This window comes from Melanerpes formicivorus, unplaced genomic scaffold, assembly GCF_026170545.1.
Source record: "Melanerpes formicivorus ecotype bairdi unplaced genomic scaffold, bMelFor1.0.p_v2 SCAF_8, whole genome shotgun sequence".
NCBI classification, from domain to species: domain Eukaryota; kingdom Metazoa; phylum Chordata; class Aves; order Piciformes; family Picidae; genus Melanerpes; species Melanerpes formicivorus.
In genome coordinates, this window is record NW_027142360.1 from 10,938,846 (window position 1) to 10,966,542 (window position 27,697).

The 27,697-nt window shown below is 43.8% G+C and overlaps 2 protein-coding genes and 1 long non-coding RNA gene across 4 annotated transcripts; 2 read left to right on the forward strand and 1 right to left on the reverse strand.

Annotated features, from left to right (window-relative positions):
• Positions 1–2,027: 2,027 nt before the first annotated feature.
• Positions 2,028–27,637, reverse strand: LOC137442931 (T cell receptor beta chain MC.7.G5-like). Its single transcript, XM_068142113.1, has 7 exons — positions 27,548–27,637; positions 26,800–27,097; positions 8,552–8,634; positions 4,715–5,050; positions 4,325–4,342; positions 2,864–2,970; positions 2,028–2,384 (listed from the first exon to the last, which is right to left on the reverse strand). The coding sequence occupies exons 1-7, from the start codon at positions 27,588–27,590 to the stop codon at positions 2,355–2,357; spliced, it is 915 nt and encodes a 304-aa protein (XP_067998214.1). The 5' UTR covers positions 27,591–27,637; the 3' UTR covers positions 2,028–2,354.
• On the forward strand, positions 15,432–16,203 carry LOC137442932 (uncharacterized). The gene is made up of 3 exons (XR_010987797.1): positions 15,432–15,856; positions 15,949–16,063; positions 16,150–16,203. It is a non-coding gene; the product is annotated as an uncharacterized lncRNA (long non-coding RNA).
• On the forward strand, positions 20,263–24,851 carry LOC137442930 (trypsin I-P1-like). 2 transcript variants are annotated; one of them, XM_068142110.1, is made up of 5 exons: positions 20,263–20,704; positions 22,446–22,614; positions 23,195–23,448; positions 23,753–23,889; positions 24,598–24,851. In XM_068142110.1, the coding sequence occupies exons 1-5, from the start codon at positions 20,620–20,622 to the stop codon at positions 24,745–24,747; spliced, it is 795 nt and encodes a 264-aa protein (XP_067998211.1). In that variant the 5' UTR covers positions 20,263–20,619; the 3' UTR covers positions 24,748–24,851. The 2 variants fall into 2 exon arrangements, with proteins under 2 accessions (XP_067998211.1, XP_067998212.1); XM_068142111.1 differs by lacking the exon at positions 20,263–20,704 and adding an exon at positions 21,506–21,789.
• Positions 27,638–27,697: the final 60 nt, after the last annotated feature.

A 27,697-nucleotide genomic window follows, 5' to 3' on the forward strand; every position in this document is an offset into this window, starting at 1 on the left:
ACATGGTTAACAGAGAGCTGCACGCTGTGCCTCATCCTGAGAAGCTAGGGGGTGTTGTGGTAAGAGGCTGATGTGCTATCAAAATTGGGTTTTGCTTAAATGTCAAACCACATCCTGTTTTGCAAAAACCCAACTGCTGTTCCCTTAAAGAGATATGTTCAAGCCCATCATCTTGGCACATTGGACAAAATTCGTCCTGGGTTTCTTTTGCTTTATTTCAAGCACACTTTGTAAACAACATTTTTTTTCAATAATAACCATCAGCCCACTCCCTCCTCCAAACTGCAGTGAGCACAGATAAAATTATTGCTAGAATCTAGCAGATAAAAGTCTGAATGGCTAAGATGGTTACTGTGCGTGGTGTGGGTTTGTGTAAAAGTGAAGTCAACTCAAATCCCTTAGTGGGGAAACAAATTTAAAGACCTCATGCAAATTCTTGAGGGACATCATTTAGATGATGATAGCACAATTGTTCCTTTTGTTCTTGCCTTGTGAATTTGAGACTTGTAAAGGCATTTTTGTAAAAAAAAAAAAAAAAAGCCTCTAAGAAAATAATTCTCCTTTTGGTTTGAAACAATCATGAGACTACATAACTAATAATTGTAAGAAGAACACCAAATAAATCTTTTTGTTCAGTACAGAGCAGGAAAATAACTCCATTTTATGGGATTGTATCCATCTGTCCTCTGTAATTTAGATTAACTTTTTTATCTGATAAAAAGAGATATGCCAAGTACCCCTCAAATCTGTCATCAGATCCCTTACAAATAAGCAAATGCATTAACTGACAGCTGACCTTGATTCACCAAAATTTTCTTTGCTACCAAAGCAAGCTGAAAGTTGTATAAGAACACAGTGAGAGAAGAAGCAGCCGTGATGCCCTTCCTGGAGGGCTGCCACTTCTCATCTAGCTAGTGCTCCGTTACCTTCTCTAACACCCTTGAGTTCTGCATCTATTTTGGCTAGAAATCAGTCAATTCCTTACTACCAAGTATGTGGAGATTTGCTTAGATGACAGATACCAGAAACGGAAGACTCTTCTCACCAGTCACGCAGGCAAATATAATGGAACCTTCTGACTTAGTCAGAACTGCTGGTAAATGATGGAAAGTGGCTTCGTGAGCACTTCTAGCAGCTCCCTCAGTACCCTTACGTGTATGCCATCCAGACTTATGCATGTTTAAGTGGTGTAGCAGGTCACTGACCATCTCCTCTTGGACTATGGGGGCTTCATTCTGGTCCCTGTCCCTAACTTCCAGCTCAGGGGCTGGGCACCCAATGAACAACTGCTCCTTCTACTAAAGACTGAGGCAAAGAAGGCATCGAGTCCCTCAGCCTTTCACTTATCCTTGACCACTCCCATGCTGCATGTGTTAGTGTAGATGCACTTCAGTTGATGCAACGGTCCTAGCACCTTTCTGTGGGGAGAAGTCCCAGTTCCTAGCTGGTTCTTCTCAGGTTCTCCCACTGTTACTAACCCATAAATGACCCTTGAGTCTTTGCTGCCACATGGGTCTCCGTCTCCTACCTCCATTGGCAGACTAACAGACCTCACTAGCACACTATCCTACCAATATTGGTGTGCTGCCCTCAGGTTTATTTCCAGGAAGCTTAGGTTTGTGCTTTTCCCCCTTCCAATCAAGTTTAAGCTCTTTTGATGAGCCTCACTAACTCCTGTGCTAGGATGCTTTCCCTTCGAGACAGGCACATCCTGTCTGTTGCCAGCAGACCTGGTGTCCTGAAAAGCAAACCATGATTAAAGAACCCAAAGTCCTGCAGGAGATACCAGGCTTGGAGCCAGGTACTGCTCTCGTGGCTGTTCCTGTTTATTCCCTCACCGCACCCTGCAGCTGGGGGGATAGATGAGAAAACTACTTACGCTCTCAATCCCTTAACCTGTCACCCTAAGGCCCTGAAGTCTCTCTTCATTGTTCTTTAGTGTGAGTTCCTTATGATGCTACCCATCACTGGAAGTTGTGTCATAGGACATTATTGCTAGAAAAGAACAAATGAAAAAATAACTCATGTTTCTTGAATGGAAAAGAAGCTAAACTTTATTGCTAACTCAAGGAGATGGGTTCTCAGCCTCTGAGTATTAAAAAGGTGTTTGCTTTTATGATATGATACTATATGATATGATATACGATACGGTACGATTGATAGGATATGATATGATGCCATGGAAGCAGAGGAAGAACCCAGTAGTGAGTACAATAAATTGGGGGGAAAAAACAGGTGGGGGACAGAAAATCACCAAGAAATAACATTCAGAAATTCTTAGTGAGAAGCATAGATCCTTTGCTATGGAAAGGTAGAAATTTGCTGTGTTCTGATGATGTGACGAAGAGGACTCTTCATTTATTCTCTCTACAACTGCCACCAACCTAATTGAAAACAAAACAGAAAAAACAAATAAAACCAAACCAAAATAAAACAAATACACACCCCCAACCAACCAATAAATAAAACCATCACCACCACCAAAACCCCAAAACAAAAGCACAACCGTGCAAAAGGAACAAATACATCAACCTGTGAAACAATAGACCATATTCATCAATGTCATAACTGTTGTGTCTCCTAGGAGCATTAACAGAATTGACTGTGTTGAATCTCTGTTTTCTCTCCTTTCTTGTACCAAGGAAGTGTCTGTTTAAAGAATATTTTGAGAAGGAATTTCTCTGATAGCTAGCACTGATTTGGTTTGAGTTCTGGAAAAAAAACAATAATGGAAAGCTCATCACTTGCGATTTTTCAAACAAGCCTGCACAAAACCTGGAGAGCTAAGAATAGATTTAGCCTGGATCCACTGACCCTTGTACTAGTTGAGCAAGATTAAAGTTCAAGTAGCACACTAACCTACCTTGACTCTCCACAGCAGAGCACTCAGGAAAATTGCATAGAGCAAGGCTTTGCCGCAGAGCACGAGGTAAGTGAGCTTCAGAGAATTTCCATACCTCAAATAGGACTCTGCAAATCAAACATCATTTGTGTATTGAAGTATCATCGTCACAAAAGATTAAATCTACTGTAGCTTTAATCAAATAAGAAACCTTGAAATCTTTAGCTAAGGAACACGAAGGAACTAGTCAAATGGATGGCTCTGTAGACACAAGACAGCAAGGGCTGGGAAAAGACATTGTGATTCAAGAACCAAAAGAGAAAGCAAGTCTAGGAAAGACACAGACCGGCTTTATGCTGAAAAACCCCATGTCCTGATTGGAAATGTTTAACCATTGTGTTGCCATACCTACTGAAAAACTAGGCTGCTTTGTGGATTCCCTCTTAGGAATTCAAATTAAGCTGAATCACAGATTTTAAATTCTATGCACTTGTTATTGAGAGTGACCTTGAGAGTGCTGCTGATGGATCAGGGAAGTTTTACATAGTCCAGAATAACATGGTATCTTGATTCTTGTAGATTTTTTTAACTCTTGAGGAATTGTAGTAGTATTGAGACACTAGCCTTACAACTCTTGAAGCATTAAACAAGTTGATGAAAAACAAGACTATGTAAATATGAATACATGGAGGAAGGATACCTGATTTTTAATATAGATATCATCACAGCTCAGAGGAGAATGTGACTTGTAAAATGAGATGTATTCTGAATTTGGTACTGATAAACAGTCAGAATTCTGGATTCTGAATCTTGACATTATAAGCACCAAATATGACTGTTTTCTTTGATGGCTGAGCAAGCAGCTTCCTAACAGAAGGCAGTATTAAGGACTGGAAGAGATGATGAAAAGAGCAAATTACATTCCACAACAAGATTCCTGTTATTTCTAAAGGGAATTGTAAAGAAGAGCTAGAAAACCAAAACATAGCTACATAGAATCAGTCAGGATTGGAAGGGATCACAAGGATCACCCAGTTCCAATCCCCCTGCCATGGGCAGGGACACCCCACACTAGATCAGGCTGGCCAGAGCCTCATCCAGCCTGGTCTTAAACACCTCCAGGGATGGGGCCTCAATCACCTCCCTGGACAACCCATTCCAGGGCTTCACCACTCTCATGGTGAAGAACCTCCTCCTCACATCCAGCCTGAATCTCCCCACCTCCAGCTTCATTCCATTCCCCCTAGTCCTATCACTACCTGACATCCTAAGAAGTCCCTCCCCAGCCTTCTTGTAGGCTGCATGCACCTAAAATAAACTCAAAGTAATTTTTGGTTTATTCTTAAACCTCACACACAAATTACTTAGATGAGGAAGTGAGAAATATTATTACAGTAGAAATTTAACACACCTTGTACTTGGCATCAATAAAAATGGAAATAAAATACATACAGATATTTGCCTGTGGGAAGACACACATACCTTCTGTGAGTGCACAACCTGAAAGACATAAAATGAACTGAAAGTCACTTTTGTCTATGATGCAAACAGAGCACAAATTGTAGAAGCTTTATTTTCAAGACACTACCTGGTTCATTTTATTGTACTGCATATTTTATTATACCATATATTTTACAGTATTAGGATTTCTCAGTCAAGATCTGAAGAAACCTTTTTAAAACTACAGCTATATAATGATGCAGGTATAGAGGTCCAGGAACATGAAGAGGTGTACATATTTACATATATGTTTGTGTCATAGCCACACCCCATATCAAAGCTGGATAAAGATGTGCTTCACACTGTAACCCACACCCTTCTGATTTGTGACTTCTAGTTTGTAAAGCTTGGTGATACACAGTTTTTACTCACCAGCATCACCGTAGATGAACTTGCGTATCGATCCCGATGTTCCATTCTCAAAAAACTTGGCAACACACTCAAAATTATTCGAAGGGTTGAACCACTCATAGGCTGAGATCCTCAATCGGCTGGTCAGTGAGTAGGTGCTCCCATTCTGTGTGGAAAACTCATCTGTTCCCACCCCTTCTGTCCTTTCAGCACCATTCACCTTCCAGGCCAAATCCACATAATCAGGGTAGAACCCAGAGGCCAGGCATACCAGCGTGGCCTTCTTCTTCTGTTGGATCTCTTGCTTTGAGGGGGAAAATATGGCCACAGCTGGAGGTATGATCTTATCATTCTTCCCTGAAACAGAAAGCAATGTGGCCCAGAGCCTCCGTTATTGTCTTCAGTCAGAAAACTTTTGAAGCTGTTCTGCATTTGTGCTGTGTGACTCCTGATACATCTGGCCTTTTAACCAATGTCTTTTAGGCAATCATTATCTGTTAGATATGTAGACACCAAGAAACCAAAAGCATTTGTCTGAGCTCATTGCATAAAAGGTCTAGCTGCAGATATCCAAGAGTACTGTGCCCAGTTCTGGGCCCCTCAGTTTAGGAAAGATGTTGACTTGCTTCAAGGTGTCCAGAGAAGGGCAACAAAGCTGAGGAGGGGTTTGGAGCACAAGCTCTATGAGGAGAGGCTGAGGGAGCTGGGGTTGCTTAGCCTGCCAAAGAGGAGGCTCAGGGGAGACCTTATTGCTCTCTACAACTACCTGAAGGGAGGTTGTAGCCAGGTGGGGGTTGGTCTCTTCTCCTGTGTAGCCAGCACCAGAACAAGAGGACACAGCCTCAAGCTGTGCCAGGGGAGGTTTAGGCTGGAGGTTAGAAAAAGTTCTTCATAGAAAGTGTGACTGGCCATTGGAATGTGCTGCCCAGGGAGGTGGTGGAGTCCCCATCACTGCAGGTGTTTAGGAAGAGACTGGATGGGGTGCTTGGTGCCATGGTTTAGTTGATTACATGGTGTTGGATGATAGATTGGACTCAATGATCTCAAAGGTGTCTTCCAACCTGGTTAATTCTATTCTATTCTAAATTTCTAGTATTGTCTCTGTAAGAAGAATAGGAAAGCTGAAAAGAAGTTGAACAGACAAGTAGGCAGAAAAGTACCCAAGAGTGCTATGAGGCCTGCATTTGTAGTATTGTACTAATAAATTAGAGTCTGTGTTATAAGGCATAAGCATCTTGCACAGATTGTATTACATTCCTGGAAATGTACTAAGACATGATGGTTATTGCAGTGTTCAGATAACCTGCTTGGGCCCCCACCCTTGCCATCTAAGAGGTGACTTGAAAGGAAGGAGCTAATCTTTCTCACCATCTGAAGTGAAGAATACTTCCGGTACATAACCTGAATCTACCTAGAACAAGTTTTGGTTCAGGTCTTTAGTTGCTCAACAACTATTTTAAAATGATCAAGTATCTCTTTATGCTATTTATTATTTAGGTTATCCTAATTATGAAAAGCCCTCATCCTGGCTCATACCACTTCCCAAAATGATGCAAGATTCTATACACTCACAAACCAAAAGTTGTCCCCTGCCCTAAAATGTTTAATATCTACATATAAGACTAAAGGCAATAGACTTCTACAGTCAAAAGCGTATACAAGACAGCATTCAGATGTTACTCAGAAGCTAAGCAGTGACCTAAAGGCCATTGTCTTTTCTTCTTCTTTCTTCTTTTCTTCCATATAATCTATTAACATGTCTTTTTTCCTCATTTAGCATGATAAACCCACCAGGTCTGCAGAGTGCAATACAAACAGAAACACAGTAGAGCTATGAAGCAAAAGGGACAACTTTTATCTTTGTGTGTGTGTGTGAAGGCAGTTGTAGATGTTCCTTCCTTTCTAGCATGGAGAGAATTAGCAGAAACCTGTATCTTGAAAGATACTGACCTGTAAACCCTAGTGTTTGCTTTCAGCTGTTAGCTTTAATCATAATAGTCAGTGCTTACTCTACAAAGATCACTTGGGGTGCCCCTATGAAAATGTGTGAGCTTGTACAGAAGAGGTAACTAGATAGTAATAAAGATAACTCCTTAGAAGGTTTATCACTGCTTTCCTTCCCATAGAAATGAGGAGAGGTTGATCACTCTTACTGCTCTGTTCAAGTACTTGCCTTTATGAAGTTTTTACCTGTCTTAGAAGTTTCTCTGACATAAACTCAAATTGCTAATGAGTAAATACAAGGAAACAGGAAGAACACAGAAGAAAACTAAGAGAGATTCATCAGACTAAAATATATATGAATATAAACATAGAAATATATATATATAAACCACCAAGAGGAAGGCAAGTGAAAAGTGAAAAAAGTGAAAAAAGTGAAAGGGAGGTGATTCCCTCTACACAGCTCTGGTGAGACCCCACCTGCAGTACTGAACCCAGTTCTGGAGCCCCTATTACAAGAGGGATATGGGTGTGCTGGAAGGTGTCCAGAGAAGGGCCATGAGGATGATCAGAGGGCTGGAGCACCTCTCCTATGAGGACAGAGTGAAGGAGTTGGGGCTGTTCAGTCTGCAGAAGAGAAGGCTCCCAGGTGACCTAATTGTGGCCTTCCAGTATCTGAAGGGGGCCTACAGGAAGGCTGGGGAAGGACTTCTCAGGATATCAGGTAGTGATAGCACTAGGGGGAATGGAATGAAGCTGGAGGTGGGGAGATTCAGGCTGGATGTGAGGAGGAGGTTCTTCACCATGAGAGTGGCGAAGCCCTGGAATGGGTTGTCCAGGGAGGTGGTCGAGGCCCCATCCCTGGAGGTGTTTAAGCCCAGGCTGGATGAGGCTCTGGCCAGCCTGATCTAGTGTGGGGTGTCCCTGCCCATGGCAGGGGGGTTGGAACTAGATGATCCTTGTGGTCTCTTCGAACACTGATACTATGATACTATGAAAGAACAATAAAACTACTGGAAAGACAAAACCAGTGAATGAACATGCTTGAAATAGAATAAGGAGACTGGTGCAAACAAGAACACAGACAATCAGAAAAATTATATCAACAGCCCATTCTGATCTGCCACAGTGTTCTTGGCAGACACTGACACAAACTCACACATTCTTCACTCACCTAAGAGAAAATGTACTACAATTCTTCCACTCCCATCACAACAAGACCAGTTTCACAATTTCTTGCTATCTTTCACTCCTACTCTCATTTTAAAATCAAACCTATTCATTTTGATATAGGTGATCTTAAATCCTTTCCTTGGAGCAGGGAAGGCAAAGAAAGCAAATGGGTAAAAAGTGAAATAACAAAGAGAAGTGCACGGAGAAAAAAAAGAAGAGAGTCTTTTGACAATTAGAAGTTGTGAAAAGGGCTGTAGAGGAAGCCAGTGTATCAAAGCAACTTTAACTAGCCTGCCCGATATCTACGGACGTCAGAGCAAAGTACCAGCAAGGGTATTCATTCCCTGCCTGCTTCATCACACACAAGAATCCACAGTCTACCTCTGAGATATTCTTTTGATTGTTACACAGATGAACTGCAAAAACTTGCAGATTGAGGAATGATCTTTCATTGCCAACCTCTATAATGTTTTCTTGGAGAACAGAAGGAAACAGAATTACACTTTCTTTTCTCCCTACATGAAGTTCCCAGTAAAGGACAAAAGCAACAGACACAACATTTACACCTGCAAATCCTGCACTTCCATCTCAGCAAGTCTCATTTTACTAAGCAACCAATAAAGCACTAAACCTGCCCACATGGCTGTGTGAAAAATTATCATTATTCTGTTGCTAATTATTTAAGAATGCTCTTGCCCCTAAACAAATATCACACATATCACAAAGATCAGAACTCTGTCTTACCTATGACTGTGAGTTTTGTCCCACTGCCGAAGTTCAGTCTCTCATTATTCACACTGCTTTGCAGCTGCAGGAAAACCTCTCCTCTACTCTCAGTCCTCTGAACCAAACCTGCTGACTAACCCTCCCCTCCTATACTACCAGCAAAAGAAGAAGCACAAACTACATTAATTTATGATCCCCTAAAACCCAGTGAAAAGCCTGTAGGAGAACATCACCACATCTGTGTTTCTCAGCAGGTGAGATCAATCTCAGAAATACCTCTTTTGCCTCAGGCTTAGGTGATTTGATTGTTACAGCTTTCACCCTTTCTTTAGAGGGCATTTATAGTTTTATCTAGGAGCACTGTTAGAAACTATTTCCTGTATGCAGACCGACTAATTTTGTCTGCTTAGTTTCCATTAAACAGCCCCATTGCCTTAATTTCCTCCTTTCCTTTCAAAATAATGAATATTCTTCTCTTGTAAGATAAATGTCTTTTTTGTCTGTCTTTTTTTTTTTTGTCTTTTTTTTTTTACTTACAAAATAGTTTGCAATATGCAACACGGCATCCTAGGCCACTGTCTCCATGGGAGCAATTCCTAAACATCCCTCTCTTTCTTCTTCCCTGGAATGAATTCTCTGTTTTTATTCCATCTGTTCTCTTAGCTGTGATTATTAATGTTAGCTGTATAACTTACTCTGGTCAACGAGGGACCAGTGCATTGATTTTCACCAGCTCAGGTACCTCAGATTCACACTGGATTTCAAAACACATGCTGATTATTGAATTATATTTTTTATATAAGGATTGAATTTTATCACTTGTAATAATTTCACTCTGCAGTGGAACAAAAGCCTGAGGAGTCAATTCTTCGAGGAGCAATACACTGAGAAGAAGACACCACTGTCATTTAGCAAAGTCTTAGGAGCAGTCTTGTGTTCTCCTGGCTTTGGAGAGACCATTCTACAAATCTGGTTTGCTGTGGAGAGTTGTTTTTTTCTGTAAGAACAAGGAATTAAACAGCTATAGAGAGCTGTTAGTGTTGCTTGTGATAAAATGGAGTGTTTCTGTGTGGCTTCCCTTTTTCAACTCGTCTTCCCCACTTATCTGAGATAATACATATTTGTGTGCCTTTAAAAGATACAAAGTAATACGTTTTCTAGACCTGTCCAAAGTGTAAATGTAACTCAGCTCTTTCCAGACAGCCTTTCACTGACTTGTCCTAACGACCTGTGTCTCCAGGAGAAATAGTTTAACAGAGAACTGCTTTGGGGAAATAGTGACTTTTGCAGATATCATTTTACTAAGGGAATGTACTTATGATATGTACATGTTTTTTAAGGCATTCCTCATCCAGATTCTTTCTATGGACAACTTTTTATTCGCTAAAAATGCATTCATTCAGTCCTCCAAAATGAAATGTGTGTCCCTACCTAAGGTAGTAAGCTTCGTCTATTCTCCAAAACAGACCGGGTTACTAGCACTTCAGAAAAACACCAGTTTAATAAAGGAAGGGAGAATAAGGTTGAAATGAAGTTCCCTAAAGAGAAAACATGGGATTTGAAGGGATCTCTAAAAGATAAAAACCAGAAAATTCTTACCTATTACTGTAAGTTTGGTGCCACTGCCGAAAGCGAGGTTGTTCACCGTGACAAAGTGGTGTATTAGAAGTTAGGCAAAGGGATGCACTGCAGTTGACTTTGGTGAGCAGAAGCTTAATCAGTGTTCACTGTATCTGGAATCCAAATAGTCCCTCAGTCTCTCTCTGAAGGTCTTTCACAGAAAACCATCTTGAAATCTCATTGTATTATCTGTAGCATTGATAAAAGTGTTTCCCAGAGTCTTTTGGTACTTGTTTTTATTGTCTACATTTCACCTCAAGCTGTTTTGCAACTTTTCTCTGGTCTTCACGTGATCTCATCAATATCATGTGCAATTCTATTTGGAAGATGTGAAAACCCTTCCAATGTTTCCAAAGCAGTAGAGAGTGCCATTGTCTAGAAATAAAAATTCTCTAAAACTAGAGAGGCTTGCCAGTCTTGTACTCTAAGCATTGTGAAGATTTTCTTTCTATAAGCTGTGGTTAATAATCAGATAATATTTTCTTTGTGGTTGTCACAGTCACACGCTTTTTCATACAGGTTATTTGCCTTTGTGGCACTGAACTAAACCAAATCAATTTCACAGAATCATAGAATCACAGAATTGCCTGGATTGGAAAATACCTTTATGATCATTGAGTCAAATCATTAGCCTAATACTGGCAAGTCCTTGCTTAAACCATATCCCTAAGCACAACACCTACATGACTCTCAAATACCTCCAGGAATGGGGACCCCACCTCCTTGGGCAAGCCATTCCAATGCCTGATTACCCTTTCAATAAAGAAATCCTTCCTAATATCCAATCTAAATTTCCCTTAGTGCAACTTGAGGCCATTTCTTCTTGTTCTATAACTTGTTACTTGATTGAACAGGCTGGCCCCCACTTTTCTACAATCCTCTTTCCTGTATTTGTGGAGAGCAATGATGTTTCCCCTGACCCTCCTTTTCTCCAGGCTAAACAATCCCCGGCCCTCTCAGCTGCCCCTCTTAACACTTCTTCTCTAGATCCTTCACTGTCTCCATTGCACTCCTTTGGACATGCTCCAGCACATCAATGTTCTTCTTGTAATGAGGATCCCAAAACTGAACACAGTGTTTGAGATGCAGCCTCACCAGTGCTGACTACAGATGATCACATCCCTAGTCCTGCTGGTCACACCATTCTTGATACAGGCCAGGATGCTGCTGGCCCTCTTGACCACCTGGGCACACTGCTGGTTCATGTTCAACCAGTCAACATCCCCAGGTCCCTCTCTGCTGAGCAGCTTTCCAGCCATTCCTGTACAAGCCTATGACTGGCCACCAGCTGGATTTAACTCCATTCCCCACCATTCTCTGAGCCTGGCAGTCCAGCCAGTTTTTTATCTAGGGAAGAGCTTCAACGTATTTTATGTAGTACCTCAAAGTGAGACCTGCTACATGTCAGAATTCCTTTTCTAGTGCTTCATTAAGAAATGCTACATTAAGAAACCATTTTGTGGTCTGTTGCAAACACTATCACAGCAGAAAGAAACTAATTCTCTGCTTCACATGCTCTGATAGGTCTTAGGTGCATCTGCAGTCAATCTGGTTAGCAAAAAGTTATTTCAGTGTTTCAGAATCTGCTGGCATGTTTTCTAGAGAGGACAGACTCAGACAATGAAAACAAATCCTAGCATTTATAGATCTGTCAAGAAAAAGCAAGGCAGAGCATGACTGCTGCGCTGCAGAATTATCTGTAGCTGTCTGGAAACTCCCCAAAGGCTTATGCACATAGAGGTTTTTGTAAAGGCTTCCTGGAGAATGTATCATTGTGTAACCCCTGTCCCCACAATGTTACAACCTCGTACAAAAACAATCCCACTCATGGTTCTGTCTTCATGCTTTTGCCACCCAGTCGCTATGAGAGATTGCCACAGGCCACATCCTTCCTCTGTCGTTGGTGTTTCTGTGTGACAGTCCCATTTCAGTCTATGTATTAACCCTGAATTTATAATCCTGGCATTTTTCCCAATAGATAAAAGTAATATTTAAAAATGTTATTGCCTGCTTTTAAATGCAGTTAACTTCGACTTGGTAACTTCATGACAGTGTTCATGCTGCTTTCCTCCCTGCTCTTTTTGACTTCTGTCTTAGAGTGATAAACAGACCTCGAGTCCACAGCAACTGGTTTGCACTGAGAGCAATTTGCTTTACACAGACTAGTGTTTGTGTTTATGGCCTGGCCTGGTCCTGGGTATCCTCCTTGGTCTGTGCTGCACTTGTCACAATTGCTCTGAAAGAGAGGAAAGTAGGATGCAGGGTTCTGAATTTTGTATTCCTCTGACTGCCCTCTTACAGGAAGCAGAAGTAGAGGCTCCTCCCAAGTGCCTGTGATTCTGAGTATGAAAAGATTTCATCCAGAGTAAGAGTGTGCCTTCCTTTCGGTAACTGTCTGATGCGGGTAGGGGCTGGCGGTGACTGGTAGCAGGATACTTTTATCACCATCTTTTACATACAACTAATCGGAGACACAGAACTGTATCTTCTTCCCCTCATAGGTTTGCCCAGGTATGATGTAGCTGCCAAGAGGGAAGGATCTATGCCACAGAGACAGCGTGTACCAGTACAAACTGAGGCAATCCAGGGAAAGAGGAATGTGAACAAACACAGCCCATCTCAGCCTAGTCTTCTCACATTACAGGTCAACACATAGTCAGGAACACAATCAAGCACCTGCAGTAAACATTTCGTTTCTATTGCTCTTTAATGGTTTGGCTTCAGCCTGTCTTTATATTGAAAACAAAACAAAACAACACAGCAGAGGACAATCCTTTGAAATGAGTTAATTCCACTAGGAATATCTCAAATTATGTTTTCTTGTTTTCAGATATCACAGAAGGAGCCATAATTTCTGCTATGGCCTGTTCAGCTGGGAACCACCCTTAGTGTCCCAGGGAAGGAAATGAGCAACGTAAATTAACCTGGAACATTTAGGATTAAGACACAGGACTACAGAAGTCGAGGTGAACAGGTGATCTCAGGTGCTTCTCTTCCACAACAGCAAAACTGTGTGTTTAAGTCATTAATTATGGGAATGACTGGAGATGTTTATTTTTTGGTTAAATTCTTTTTAGAAATACACTTAGGATTTTGTTTTTCTGGCCCTGCATATGTAATACTAATAGTGGGATATTATTTGCCTGCCTTGGTCTTAGTCTACCTCTAATTTCAGCACTGTTTATTCAGGGTCTAAGACTATTATATTAAAATCAATTTAAGATTATCCTGTCTCCTGCTCCAGTCTACAGCCTCATTAGCATCCTCACTGGCACTGACAGGCTCTCTTCCATATGGTATTTTAAACCCAAGCAAATCACCTCTGTATTCATGTTGAAGGAATGTTCTTATGTGATGCTGACGTCTCCTCGGGGCATGTTCATAAAACAGTTTCCAGTATATGCCAGCAGAGACCAGCCTTGTCCCACTTTGTCCTTCTGTAACCTGTCAAAAGAAAAGGCCTTGCAGGCCAGGAATTCAAATGACTGAAAGGGGGAAAAGAGAGGAAAGATGCTCATTTGATTTTTATTTCCATGTCATAGAAGGCTTCGTGGGTCAAACTGTGTAAAACTTCAGACATTCCCTCAGGGAAGAAAGTAAGATGAAAAAAGAACTTACAGATTGAGATAAAAGCAGTTTGATAAAGAAAAGGTGAGGACTGCATACAGAAGCAAAGGGAAACCAAAATACTTCTCTACTTCCCACCTGCAGGCAATGTTCAGCCACTTCCTGGGAAGGAGGACCTTGGTGCATGCAGCTCTTGCTCTGGAAGACAAATACTTTAATAATAAATGTCCCCTCTCATCCTCCTTTCTGTTAGATTTTTATTGCTGAGCACAACATCATATGGTGTGGAATATCCCTTTGGTCAGATTGGGTCAGCTGTTCTCCCAATCTCTTGCCCACCCCTAGCCTACTGGCCTTTGAAGCAGGGTGGGATGAGTGGGCATATTTGGAGAGACAGCCTTGATGCTGTGCAAGCACTGCTAAGCTGTAGCTGAAACACCAGTGTGTTATCAACACCTTTCTAGCTAGGAATACAAAGCACAGCACTATGAGAGCTGCAATGGGGAAAGTTAACTCAAACCCAGCTAGACCCATCACATATGCTGTGATGCTATGCTATACACATAGAGGTATGTGTATATCCTTTATTTCCATCCATTCATTTCCCTTTTCTTCCAGTCTGTGCTTACTCAATCTGCTTGTTAGATGGTATTGATTTGCATGCAGGTTGTTCCACTAAAGAACAATATTATTTCCCAAGTGTTCATCTTCTGCTCCCAACCCCGTTTCTGTACTGGATGATTAACACAAGGTTATCTGTACTGTTATTCCTGCATAGGGAAAGCATGGATGTCAGAGCTGGAACGGAGAACTTTGCAAAACATCAAGATAGCAATGACCTCTAGAGATCCCTGTTGTTTTCTACTACCACCTGGAAACTGCACAGCTGTGATCAGTCAATAGCCAGCTCATTAATTTGAGGAATGTTGAAGGCTACTGATAAGTTTGCTTTCACAGGGCATTAGAATTGCATTTGGCACTCTGAACTAAAAAATGCTGAGGAGTGAAGAAGTAGAAAGGGATCCTTCCTCTGTCCCTAGAGCTGATAAACCTTATTTTTCATTTTAGAATAGAATAGAATATAATAAACCAGGTTGGAAGAGACATTCGAGATCATCATGTCCAACCCATCATCCAACACCATCTAACCAACTAAACCATGGCACCAAGCACCCCATCAAGTCTCCTCCTAAACACCTCCAATGATGGTGACTCCACCACCTCCCTGGGCAGCCCATTCCAATGGCAAATCACTCTCTCTATGAAGAATTTTTTCCTAACATCCAGTCTAACCTTCCCCTGGCACAGTTTGAGACTGTGTCCTCTTGTTCTGGTGCTGGTTGCCTGGGAGAAGAGACCAGCCCCTGCCTGTCTACCACCTCCCTTCAGGTAGTCGTAGAGAGCAATAAGGTCTCCCCTGAGTCTCCTCCAGGCCAAGCAACCCCAGATCTCTCAGCCTCTCCTCACAGGGCTTGTGCTCCAAACCCCTCACCAGCTTTGTTGCCCTTCTCTGGACACATTCCAGCAAGTAATGTTTATGCAAGAGCTATTGTGATATTATGGAACTGGTAATTCATTACAAGAGAATAAAAACAAATCTGAAAAAAAAAAATCGCCCAGAAGTCTCTCCCATAGTTGTCACCACGGTGTTTACACTACCTAAAGGATTCCAGCATCAACTAGTTTTCCTAAAATTTTCACAGGGCATTTGGATCACCAGTCATGTCTTTATAGAAGAAGATAGGAGGCTGAAGAGAATAAGGAACTTAATGCGTCCCTGCTATGTGACAGACAATGCTTTCCCAGTGCTTCCCTGTTGTATGTTTGTAGTCTAACAGCAAGTAGATCAGGGACCTGAGAGTGTTCTGAGGAGCAGATGAGTGCTCCCTGGGAGCAATGAATGGTTTGTTACACCCATCACCGAGCAGCTCCTGGAGTCAAAAGAATATTGGCTACCACCACGTGCAAGGAGTGGTGTATGAAATTCTTTCAGCAATGTCTTTGGAGGACTGGAGTAGTTCTGGGATGCAACTAGATTTGTCCTCTTCAGAGCCTCCACTGCATCCACCAGGGTGAGATTACAATGAACATGAGTTTCTGTCATGCCTCCAGATTTCCCTAGCCTTTGAAGAAAAGGTAAGTCCTAGGTTACATGATAAAGACAGGAACACAGACAGGGGATGGCAAGTGGGGGAACTCTATTAATACTCTACTCTCATTTTCCCCAGGCCCATCACTGAAAAGCAGCTAGTTTATCAAAAGCTCATCTCTGCAAGTAATGAAGACAGAAGCACGATGGGAGGCAGTTTCTGCCTTCAGCTGTCCCTTAAATGGGAGCACCAGGTGATGGCACCTTTTTGTCATTTTCTTTCTCTGCCTGTGCCTTTCTCTGCCTGTGCAGCTTAGAACTGTATGTGCTTCCTTGGCAGGGAAGAGAGAGATCCTTCAATTAATCAGTGTGTGGAGCAGGTGGACAAAACGTCGTGCAGGGTAAAGCTTCCATGGTAGAAGGTATACCTGGTCCTACCTTTATCCATTCCATCATTCCTATGTCCATAATTAGAGGCTGGGCTCTCCTCTCACATCAGTCTATCTTTCCTTGGGCATATCTGATTTTGGGCTGAGCATCACAATGTAGAAGAACCTTGAATTATTCTGTTTTATACTTTTTTCTTGGTCTTGTGGTGGAGTCCATGGGGAACTAGTGGCCCAGAACATGGCTGTGCTTCTGTAGTACCAATCTTAAGAAGTATCTGCAGTCTTTCACAAACCACATCAGAGGTGCCTCAATCCTTAATGCTGATCTATGGGTTTGTATTTATAAAGGCTTTCATCTTTGAAACTAGATGATGCTGCACTGCTTTGTCTCCCTTCCTCCCTCTTCCCTCCAAAAAACCTCCTGGTTCTATCCCCCACATCTTCCTTCTTTTACTTCTGCTCTTCCTCTGCTCCTCTCCAATCTGTCTCACTCACATTTTTCAGATCCCATCTCTCACTCAGGCAAGGCAGAGATTTTTATCATAGTTCACAACCCCCTCACTGCACTGTGTGATCACTTGCAGCACAGAAATATGTGGCTTCATCCTTGGATGTCACATTCTCAATTGTCATCACTAAGTGATCATTATCATCTCTGCTTATCTTAAACCTGTCCTCACTGTAACCTTCCTCATATGACTTCTGCATCCATGTAGAAGTACTGACTAATAACTTCATACTGTCTTTTGAAGGCTGCTGGTACCAGAACATGTAAGAAAGCCTTGTATAAATCTGGGTGCAGGAAATGTCCACAGTCTCTCCAGCTCTCTTAAGGGTTTGTTCTGGCCACTGTATGATGACACTTCCAATCCCAGAACCTGTATAAGTGAAAGAGAAAAAGAGAAAAGGAGATGAAGGAGTACAGATGATAGCTCAAAAGGGTCCTTTAAATCACTTCACCCCTGCATGGCCTGGATGAGAACCATGCTGCAGCTGGATCTATCTCACCAGATAAAAGAACAAGCAAAACAGACAGCATGACCCATTAGCTGTCCCAGAACAGTGTGTTACTGCTCACTGTGATTTAAGAGAGAAGAGACTAGAGTGACTGATGCTCCTCCCCTTGTTCTGAGTTTTACGTCAGGATTGGGCAGAGAACAAAGAGTTAGTCCACCTTTGATGTGAGCCATAAAAAGCAAAGACAAGTGTTCATATGGCTTTAAGTTTTGCTTTAGCCTTGCCACAAAGTGGGCAGTGTTCTGAGCTCCTGACAAAAGCCTGGAACTGCTTGCAGACCAGTATATTGCTGGCTGAATTTTGGACTTCCTGTCATTCCTTCATTGTGTGTGTGTGTGAGTATTAGACCCCAGCCAAGAAACTGGGAATGCTGGCTGCATAGATCATTTTTTTGGATGCATTTACACCTGTGGCCATCTTTCCAGAAGAGCTTATTTCAGTAAATGTAAATAAATATTGTTTCATTCTGGAGAGACATTCTTAATTCCTGAAGGATGATACCTCACAACTTAGAACTTATTTTAGACAGAAACAAAGGTGATAGACCAGGATAGCAGGAGGAACAAACGTTACATTTAATCACATCTTAATTTCATCAGCTTTCCAGTCCAGAGAGCATACTCCTTGAGGTTTAATCTTCCTGAGACATCTAATTCACTTCTGAATTACAGAAAGTAAGGCATTTCTGCCAGCCTGTTTTTCTGAAAGCAAAAGCCAGGGGCCTAGCAACCTTGGCCACAAATTCCTTCAGGACTCATGGATGCATCTGCTCTGGTCCCATGGTACATAATCAGGTTCCTTTTATTGATGTGCAGTTTTGGTTGATTGGTTTTTGTTGGTGGTGTTGGTTTGTTTTGTTGTTGTTGATATACTCCCCCCCACACACATATTTTTCTGAAGCTCTGGGGTGATTCATATCTTCCTTTGATCTTCATAGGTTGGACTTGATGATCTCTGAGGTCTTTTCCAACCTGGCTGGTTCTATGGTTCTATGATATACCCGTAGAGAAGGTATGTCGGTCTGTGAGTTGGTGATACTGTGCTTTCTCCAGGTCTAAGGCTGAGTTTCTAAGGTCATACATGATTCAGAGCAGTGTGAATCTCAAAGACATGGGTAGCAAATGTTCCCTATCTCAATCTTCTAAGAAAACAGAAATTACCTGAGAGGATATGGCTCCTTCCCAGAAAGGAAAGAAAATATGTTCTCTATGATGTTGTAAACAGGCAGAGGTTGGTCTCTTCTCCCAGGCAGCCAGCACCAGAACAAGAGGACACAGTCTCAGGATGCACCAGGGGAAGTTCAGGCTGGAGGTCAGGAGGAAGTTTTACACAGAGAGAGTGATTGCCCATTGGAATGGGCTGCCCGGGGAGGTGGTGGAGTCGCCGTCACTGGAGGTGTTCAGGAGGAGACTTGACAGGGTGCTTGGTTACATGGGTTAGTTGATTAGGTGGTGTTGGATGATAGGTTGGACGCGATGATCTTGAAGGTCTCTTCCAACCTGGTCTATTCTATTCTATTCTATTCTATTCTATTCTATTCTATTCTATTCTATTCTATTCTATTCTATTCTATTCTATTCTATAAGTTTTGTATGATCTCCAGTGTCATGGGCACTTAGCTCATGACAAATAGGCTTTTGACAATGGCTACTGCTTTGTCCCTGCCAGTTCTTGGTACTGCAGGCTTTCTTGGGAGAAATTATTCCTTACCCATGTTCCAGCAAGACTGACCCCCATGCTGGATATGCTACAGATTAAGTGACTTGTCAGGAAAACAGAGACAATACAGAACAGGGATTTTTAGTACCTTTCATATATTTTTTTCACTTTTCTTTGATTTTTGTATGCTGCTTCCAAAGTCGATAGAGCAGTTTGGCCAAATTTACCTTCTTATTCAATTATGGTTTTGACACAGATTTTCTTTTGATGCATAATTTTTAGCCTTTACTCCTCACAACTTACTTTTTTTTTTATCTTCCATGGGAGTCTTCTCTTGATTCTGTTTGTTCTCTGTCTGAATTTATTGAGATTTAGCCCTTTCCCCTGACTACTAGGATGGGACAACTTGAGAAACCTTGGTGGGTCATGTTGAGACTGTTCCATAGGACACTGCTGCTGTGGTTAATTTCTTCAAGCGGCCCCAACATGTCTTGTGCATGGAGGCAAACAGTGTTTGATACTGCCTGTCATGTTGGACCTGTTAAAAACCTTTTCCTCTAGTGGTAATCAGAGTCCCGAAGGGAGAAACTATACCACAGACATGATGAGAAATGATTTAATTCTAAGACTTTGCTGTCTAAGAACTCTGAGACAAGGCAAAATCATTTGTGCTGGGCTGTACATTTTCCTCTAGTCACATCCATTGGAATGTATTGCTAATCCCAGAATGAAGATTTTTATACAAAGTAAATTTTCTGTCTTAGGAAACACAAAATCATTGTACAAACACTGAAAAAAACAAACAAGTCTCTGGAAGGTGTAACTCAGGACCTCTAGTGTGTCTCTCAGGAATTGCCTGTCACGTTACTACCATCTGAAGAGCAGGAAGACTGACAACATTTTTGATTTTCATTTTGAAATGTCTGGGGCGTGACAGGATTGCACAGCTGTGAACAGCTGCAGGGGCAGAAGCTTTGTAGAATGTAACAGCTACTCCCAGACAGAACAGTCTTGGGAAGAGAGCATCACCAAGCTCCATGAGAGGTACAAGGACTAGCCTGAGAAACTGCCCCACATTGTACCCCTGGGCAGATTTCCCTCTGCCAGCCCATAGTTTACCCAGGCTTCCCCTTCCCATGATCTTGCATCAGCCTGGACAAATTTATTTACTGTATCTGGGTCCAGTGATGATACAGCTGACAAACACTTGCACTAGGAGCATGGATTTCTAGCCATACCAGCTGCCTCTGCTTGTCCTTTGATAACACCTAAGGCAGCTGCCCTCCATTCACCAATCCTGCTGTGCCCTGGAAGCTGCCAGCATTCTGAGGCATGAAATGAGAGACTTGTTTGCAGCTGGAGCATCTCTCTTTAAAAGACCCTTAAAAACCCCTTACAGTGGGATGTTCAGCAGCAGCATTGAGCAGAAGAGGGTATTTACATTTCAGGTAGAGATTTGTTGACTTAAAAGAAAGAATGGGGGAGAGAGGGGAGGGCAGGAGGTGTTCCAACTTCAACCTGCCTGCAAAGGAGTCTGTTCATTGTTCACAGTTCTCACTGGAAGGCCTGAAGGGCTGATCTGAAGCAGTCTGTCTGCTGAATGACCTCCAAGCTGTGCACAACATTGCCCTGTTTGCCGCCTTCTGAGATCACTTTGTTCCAGGAGCTGCTCCACTGGCACACACCAGGATAGTCTGGGATTCACAGGAGCCCTTGAGAGGGGCCTCTGAGAGGCAGACAGGAGAATGGGAGGGACCCAGGTCCATCAGATGTCTGCCATCAAGGCCTTAGGAACACAAGACTGGATCTCTGGCAGCAGCCTGGGAAGAGGTCAGTAGTGTCCTCTTGTTGACTAAAGCAAGTAGCATAGAGAGTCTCAGAGGGAAGTTTTTCTTCAAGGAGATTACCAGCCAGCCCTAGGTGATGCCATGCAAGGCAGCATGAAGAACAGAAAAGGCCTTGGCTCAGGGCAAGCGCTGCTCAGCAGCAGCTGTGACATCTCTGTGTTACCAACACTGCTTCCAGCACAAATCCAAAACACAGCCCCATGCTCACTACTACAAACCAAACTACCTCTGCCCCAGCCAAGCCCACCACGTACTGAAATGAACCTGTGGCAAAAATGAGCCTGCACAGAATACCTCATAGCTAAGGAAAAATCATCCTTCAGTCCCTAGGCTGGGATTATCATATGGACTAGGGGAGAGAAATGCTTCCAAACAGCCATGGGGAGCAAGCCCACAGCAGAACAGTTTTGCTCATCAGGCAGCAGGGAGCTTTCTTCATCCCCATGGAGTTTATTTGGAACACTTTCCTTTGGGAAAAGATTGTGTCCTATGAGGTAAACACAGACACTCCACTCAAGAAAAGGATTGTGCTCAAATGAACTTAACAGCACCGGGGAGCTTTGGACTTGGCTTTGTTTGTTTCAGAGTAAATGCATAAGTGTCTTAGGGTTCCTTAGCTGCTACTCAGAGCTGCCAGCAGAAACTTCACGTTTTTGAGAACATCAGCAGCACAGAGGAGGCTCAAAGGGATGTGAAGCCTGCTCTCAACAGGGGCTGTGGGCAAGAATGATGCAGGCACCCAACCAGGCATCTCCCAAAGCCCCAAAGTATTTTCAAAGGGAAGGCTGCCCTCTGGAATAATTTGAAAATAGCTCTCTATCCTAAGAAAAGTTTATGATTAACTGAGATGCTATTTGTACTTTCTGCCACTGCCTGCTACTTGCCCACATTTGGATCTTTGGGTTATCCACTGTGTACTTTTTGCCTGGAAGAAACCTTGGAGGAGAGATAAGGCCATTTCAGAAAATGTATTTCTAGCAGCTCACACTTCCAGGGCACCACTCTGGGCTCGAGGTGGTGTCGAGACCATGAAGCACTTACTGCTGCTCGCCTTTGTGGGTGTGGCTGGTGAGTAGATTTTTCACTCAGCTCTGTTGTTGCAGTGTGTAAGGAAGCTGATTTTCTGAGCAAGTTCACCAGGTAGTGTGTGCTGGGAAAGTGAAATTCAGTTTCAGCTTGCAGGAGTCATAGGGCAGAGTCTACCACCTCTTTTGGCTGCTGTCTGTTGATAATTGCTGGTGTCACAAAATGAGGAATGAATCCCTTCACAGGGGGTGCTGACAGGGGACTGCTGAAACATGTCTGTAGCTTCCACAAACCAGACTGCCTCTCTCTGAAGGACTATGAAATACAAAGATAATGCCCAGGCCCAGAATGTCCTGAAGCTGCTGTAAATGGGTGAATTGTGGTCCAGTGTGATGAGGCAATGGCACTGCAGACCTGTGTTGTACTTAGGTCTTCTCTCGATGGCTACTGCAGGCAGGATCCTGCAGTGATGCCCTGGGACTAGCAGCCAGTGCCTTAGGTGCAGGTGTGTGAGACATGTCTGCACCTAACCCTGATGGCATCATTGTGGGGAGCAGCAAGTGAGCATCTGTTAGCCTTCCCCACCACTGCTACTCTCAATCTTGGTAGAAGCAGAGCCTACAAGTGAGATGCTTCAGCCACAGGGGCAGAGGATTCCTTATGCCAGATGTTGACATGTGCCACTTCTTGTCTCCCAGTTGCCTATCCCATCAGCAGTCATGATGACGATGACAAGATCGTGGGAGGCTACACCTGTGCGGAGAACTCTGTTCCCTATCAGGTGTCCCTGAATTCTGGGTATCACTTCTGTGGAGGCTCCCTCATCAGCAGCCAGTGGGTCCTGTCAGCTGGTCACTGCTACAAGTCGTGAGTGGAATCAAATTTATTCTTCCATAGTCTACTTCTTTCCTCCAGTTCACTGCCAGCAGGTATCCAAAGGCGTGAGTGACTGCATTGTGACAGGAGACAGCCAAGGAATGGGTGGCTCATTCAGGAAGCTGGGCTGAGGCATCATAAGTGCAAGTGTTTCTGTGCATGCAGAGCACGTTCTGAAATGGCAATGTGGTAACTCCTGGCCAGGTACGGGCTGGGATTTCTTAGAAATTGCATTCATCTTGTTAGAAGACAGTCAGTGGGGAACAGGAAGACAAATGTGGTCAGGGAAGGGCAGTTTGCCCTTTTCCAGAATGCTTGTGTGAAGAGCTGTTAGGCATTCAACCTGTTCCAGTGCAGCAAAATGAGCCTGCAGAAATTCAGCACCTATACTGGGAGCAGGAAAGAGCTCAGTGTAGATCCTCAGGACTTAACACAGGTCAGCAGACACAACCTGCATGAAGGCTGAGGCTGCTACGACAGCAGTGTTGAAGGGAGTGCATATGGTGGCAGGGAGATTGCACATGCCCTGTCAGGAGCAGTGATGGATGTGGCCATTCCTTCTCTTCTGCAGTCGTATCCAAGTGCAGCTTGGCAAACACAACCTGGCAGCCACGGAGTCCACTCAGCAGTTAATTAATTCAGCTAAAGTCATCCGCCACTCCGGCTACAGCGCCTCAACACTGAACAATGACATCATGCTCATCAAGCTTGACACACCAGCCCAGCTCAACAGAGCTGTCCAGACAGTTCCTCTGCCTACTGCCTGTGCGGAAGCAGGCACCACATGCCTCATCTCTGGCTGGGGCAACACACTCAGCAGTGGCAGTGAGTATCCTGTGGGGACACACAGTATCAGGAGGGCCCTGGAGACACTCTAAGTCCTCACTCTTAAGTCCAAGCAGTACAGCCTGAGCACAGAGAAGTGCTGAGAGACAGACAGTTTGGGGGTGAGCTGGTTGTGTAGGGCAGTATCCATTTAACTGCTTTAAAGGCAAGCTTTTGCAGAGTCCTTCCTCTTGTGTTACAACCACAGACTCAATCCCCCAGTGTCTGTGCCACAAGAGGAGCTCTTAGCTCCATGCCTGCAATGAACCAATGTCATCAACCACCTCTCCTTGCTTTCTTGTAGGTAACTACCCAGACACCCTGCAGTGCCTGCAGGCTCCTATACTCTCTGCAAGTGCCTGCTCCCAAGCCTACCCTGGGCAAATCACACAGAACATGATATGCGTAGGATACCTGGAGGGAGGAAAAGACTCCTGCCAGGTAAAACATCGGCCTCTCCTCTCCCATATCTTTCTCTCCTGCCTAGTAGAGGAGCTATCCTGGTGGAGAATCCACTAATACTCATGGCAGCTGAATGTTGCTTTTTGAACAACAAGGGGGGCTTCAGGTGACAGCTGCTTCCTGAGTGAGGTCAGGTTCTTCCCTTAGCCATTGGCCCTTTTCTGAGGAAGCAAATACCTCTGCCCTAAATTGCCACAGGCAGACTATGCCACCTCTTATCCCTTAGGCCATTTGAAAAAGGAGAAGTGCTGGACACCATAGAGTCCATAGTAATTAGAAGGACTTGAGAGCTTAGGATGCAAATGTTACTTTTATGAGTAGCTAGTATTCCAAGATTCATCCAGTCTGGAAAAGGAGCACACCTGGCAAGTGTTCTTCATTTCACATGAGCCTGTCTCCACAGAGCTCTTTGGCAGAATAATGTTTAAGATGCACAACCCACACTCTAAGCATCTGCCATGGACTGCATCCATCAGAACCAGGCAGCTTACTCACTCTTAGCTGTGGTGTCCTTGGAGCTCAAGTGAGGCACAGGAGCATCAGGCACAGAGTGGCAATCAGAAATTACCTTTTGTACAACTTGGGTGGAGGAAAAGCAGAGTGGAGCTCCCTTGAATTTCTGCAGTGTCTGGCTCATCCCTTACGCTGACACCGTTTGCTGACTATCCTCGTTCTTCATGTGCACAGGGCGATTCTGGCGGTCCAGTAGTCTGCAATGGGCAGCTCCAGGGCATTGTTTCCTGGGGGATTGGATGTGCATTGAAAGGCTATCCTGGAGTTTACACCAAGGTCTGCAATTACGTCTCCTGGATCGAGTCAACCATCGCTGCCAACTGAGACACTCTCACTCTGTCACCTCCTTTTCCTCCTCAGTATCTTTTGCCCTTTCCTAACAGGACATGCAAAGCTTATAGAAAATAAAGATTTTCAGGCACCCCTTCTTTGTGCAGTGTTTCTCAGTTTTTCCATAGGGAGAGATATGGACTCCTTGGCAGACTCACTTTGCAGCAGTTTCTGGAGCAGGACATCTTTGCTGTTTATCAGCGTGTAGTCAGGGGCTACAAAACTGCCTAAAGCAGCTGAGAGAGTCTGCTCAATGGTGCAGGCAGCACACTCCTACTGTAGAAAACAACAGGCAGCCACACAAGCTCTCACCATGGCCCCTGCTCCCACCCCCTACAGGAAGACTGAGGAGTCCCTAGTGGAACCTTCCCAAAAGCTCTTAGTGAATGGCACAACCTCTTGCTAGAGCTTGCTCTATTCTTGTACCTATGCCACTGAGGCTGTTGTCTCCACCTTTTTACTCTGTTAACTGCTTGTGTTGGGACTGCCTGGTTTTCCTGAAAGATTCAAAAGGACATGGATATTCCTGGCTTCTGGTTGTCACTCCTCCTGATCCCAGCTGACACTGAAATTGGAAGTCCATGAAAAAGCTGGCATAATTGCCAGTGGGATGTGTAGGTGTCTCCTATAGCCATTGCGGTAGGCGCAACGTACAAACAGGACCAGACCATAGCTCTGTCTCCTATTGCTCTGGAACCACTGGATTAATTCCTCCTCAGTATTTGCCCTCTTCCAGAAAAAGCCCTGAGCTGCAGCTTGTCATCCTTCCCTTCAATGTGTTTCCATCAGGAGACAGAATTCTTATTTGAGAGCCATTGACAGACACAGATTCCCTGACCTGTGATGCCCTGACCATGTCTCCCTCCCTGAATATTGTGAGTGGGGGATGGCTGATATCTTTGCCTGGTATGTTAGGAGAAAGGAGAGAGAAATGTCAGAGGTCAGAGGAGAGCATACGACGAACAGATGATGAGATGAAAACAGGGGCAAAGAAATACTATCACCAGTGCATTCTGAAATATGGCAGACGGGAATGTTGAGAAGAGTAGTCTGGAATCTGCCTCAGTCCTCTGTCACTTTCCCTCGCTAATTGTTAAGGCCTCCAGCAGGCAAAGAAGAAATTACACTTTCCAGCTTTTAGGCCATTCCTGATTCTCAGATTGATGGAATATCCTCATAAGACTTCCCCTCTTACATGGCTAAAACATCACTAATGCCTGCAGTAGACCATGCCATGAAAAGAGGTAGCTTACAAAGCTGTTTTCCCCTTTGTGCTATCTAATAAGAACAACAGACATCTGCAGAGGTCATCTGACACCATCTCCCACCATCACATCTTCATGCACACTGATGAAGTAGGGGCTAGATAAGTGGAGAGTAAGATGTGTGACCAAACTGCCAGGCTCTGAGAGTGGTAACCAATGCATGAAGTCCAGCTGGAGGCTGGTCACGAGAAGTGTAGCACAGGGCTGATTTGTTAATGCTATGTTACTGACTTGCTACCAGTTTGTAATATGCTTGTTAATGACTTGCTTAAGGGGACAGAGCACCCTCAGCTAGTGAGCAGGCAATGCAACACTGGGAAAAATTATATCATCCAGAGGGACTCCAAGAAGAGGGGTAAATGAATCAATATGAGTTTTGTGAAGCTTCACAGATTGGACAAAGATGGACTTATTTTTCAAATATGCTTAAATATAGGAAAACAGGAGGGAAATAGGTGGGGGAGAGGACACAGAAGAAAGGAGAAGGGGATAGAATGGGTAGAGGAGTAAAGTGAGAGGCCATCTATGGAAATAAGAGAAATGAGGCAAGTCAGTGTCTATAGAAGAAAGGGTCAAAAGGTGTTTCAGAGGTGGGACAGAGTAGGAAAGAAATTAGGGACAAGTGGGAGACAGCCTGTGCCACCTCTTCCTTTAATCATGCAGAGTTGGAGGGCAAGAGGAGAAATTTGGGACTGTCAAATACAGCGTTGTGCATGTGCTATGGCCAGATCCCTGTCTGCTTGGAAAGGTTTGTGCTGTGCTGCTCTGGCTTTGCAGTCACTGTGTGTCTTGCTCAGCACAGAAGTATGTGCCTGAGTCATTGAGCAGGGCATGATCTATCTTCATAGATAAGCGGCTGTCCTTAGTCCCGTTGCTCTGTACGTGGCTTCTGAATTTCTCCTCAATCTCTGCTGTCCTACCTTCCAGTGAGTATACAACCAACTGCAGAGCAGCATCCTTCCCCACAGGCAATTTGTACCAGTACATGGCGAAGAAGTCTTTCGTCCTTCGGGAACAGTCCAGAGCCACAGAGTCTCCCACTCGGACAGCCATGTCTGGTGATTGATGGAGTGCCTGGCCTGGAAAGAGAAGGGAAGAGATGTGAGGAGTGAAATACGTTGAAAGGGGCATGAAAGCACACCTTTGAAGCATGATATGGGATAGGGTGGCATAATGATATCAGCAAGCTATGGGACAGTGCTCCATTTCTCTGAGAGCGCCATGCAGGAGAAATAAAACTCTGCAAAGCAGCTTCAAACACAACAGAAAATTTGTTGGGAAAAATAATTACTTTAGTACTCTCATCTGAAATAGTAAGATGGGTCAGAAAGGAAAAACAAGCAAGCAAAATTTCTGTAGATCTGTAGAATTTTCAGAAGAAAGAGGTGGAGGAAAAGGTCACCTTGTTCATTGCCCAGCCTCCCCCTGGAAGTCCTGGGGAATGGGGCACTGCCAGCAACTGGCTAGACAGATGAGGGAGCTGCTGTAACTCCAGTGCAGCTGTTCAAGTGGAAGGGAAACTTGCTTACCCACAGGCACCAAGATAGCCATAAGGAACCATTGGAGAACCATGGAGAAAGGCCACCTTCTTCCAGCAACCTGCTCGTGGTGACAACACAGGCAGAAGGATTCATGAAGAGGAGAGGTTGAGAAAGAGAGATGTCTCTTTGCAGGTGGGC

What these genes read in the sequence shown, in the direction of transcription:
- LOC137442930 (XM_068142110.1), top strand. Translation starts at nt 20,620, where the DNA reads ATGGGAGGGACCCAGGTCCATCAGATGTCTGCCATCAAGGCCTTAGGA. An exon ending in GCTGGTCACTGCTACAAGTC is followed by an intron (nt 22,615 to 23,194) that starts GTGAGTGGAATC and finishes TCTCTTCTGCAG; the next exon opens with TCGTATCCAAGTGCAGCTTG. An exon ending in CAACACACTCAGCAGTGGCA is followed by an intron (nt 23,449 to 23,752) that starts GTGAGTATCCTG and finishes GCTTTCTTGTAG; the next exon opens with GTAACTACCCAGACACCCTG.
- LOC137442931 (XM_068142113.1), bottom strand. Translation starts at nt 27,590, where the DNA reads ATGGTTCTCCAATGGTTCCTTATGGCTATCTTGGTGCCTGTGG. An exon ending in GGCTATCTTGGTGCCTGTGG is followed by an intron (nt 27,098 to 27,547) that starts GTAAGCAAGTTT and finishes TTCTCTTTCCAG; the next exon opens with GCCAGGCACTCCATCAATCA. An exon ending in TGTGCTGAGCAAGACACACA is followed by an intron (nt 8,635 to 26,799) that starts GTGACTGCAAAG and finishes GACTGAGAGTAG; the next exon opens with AGGAGAGGTTTTCCTGCAGC.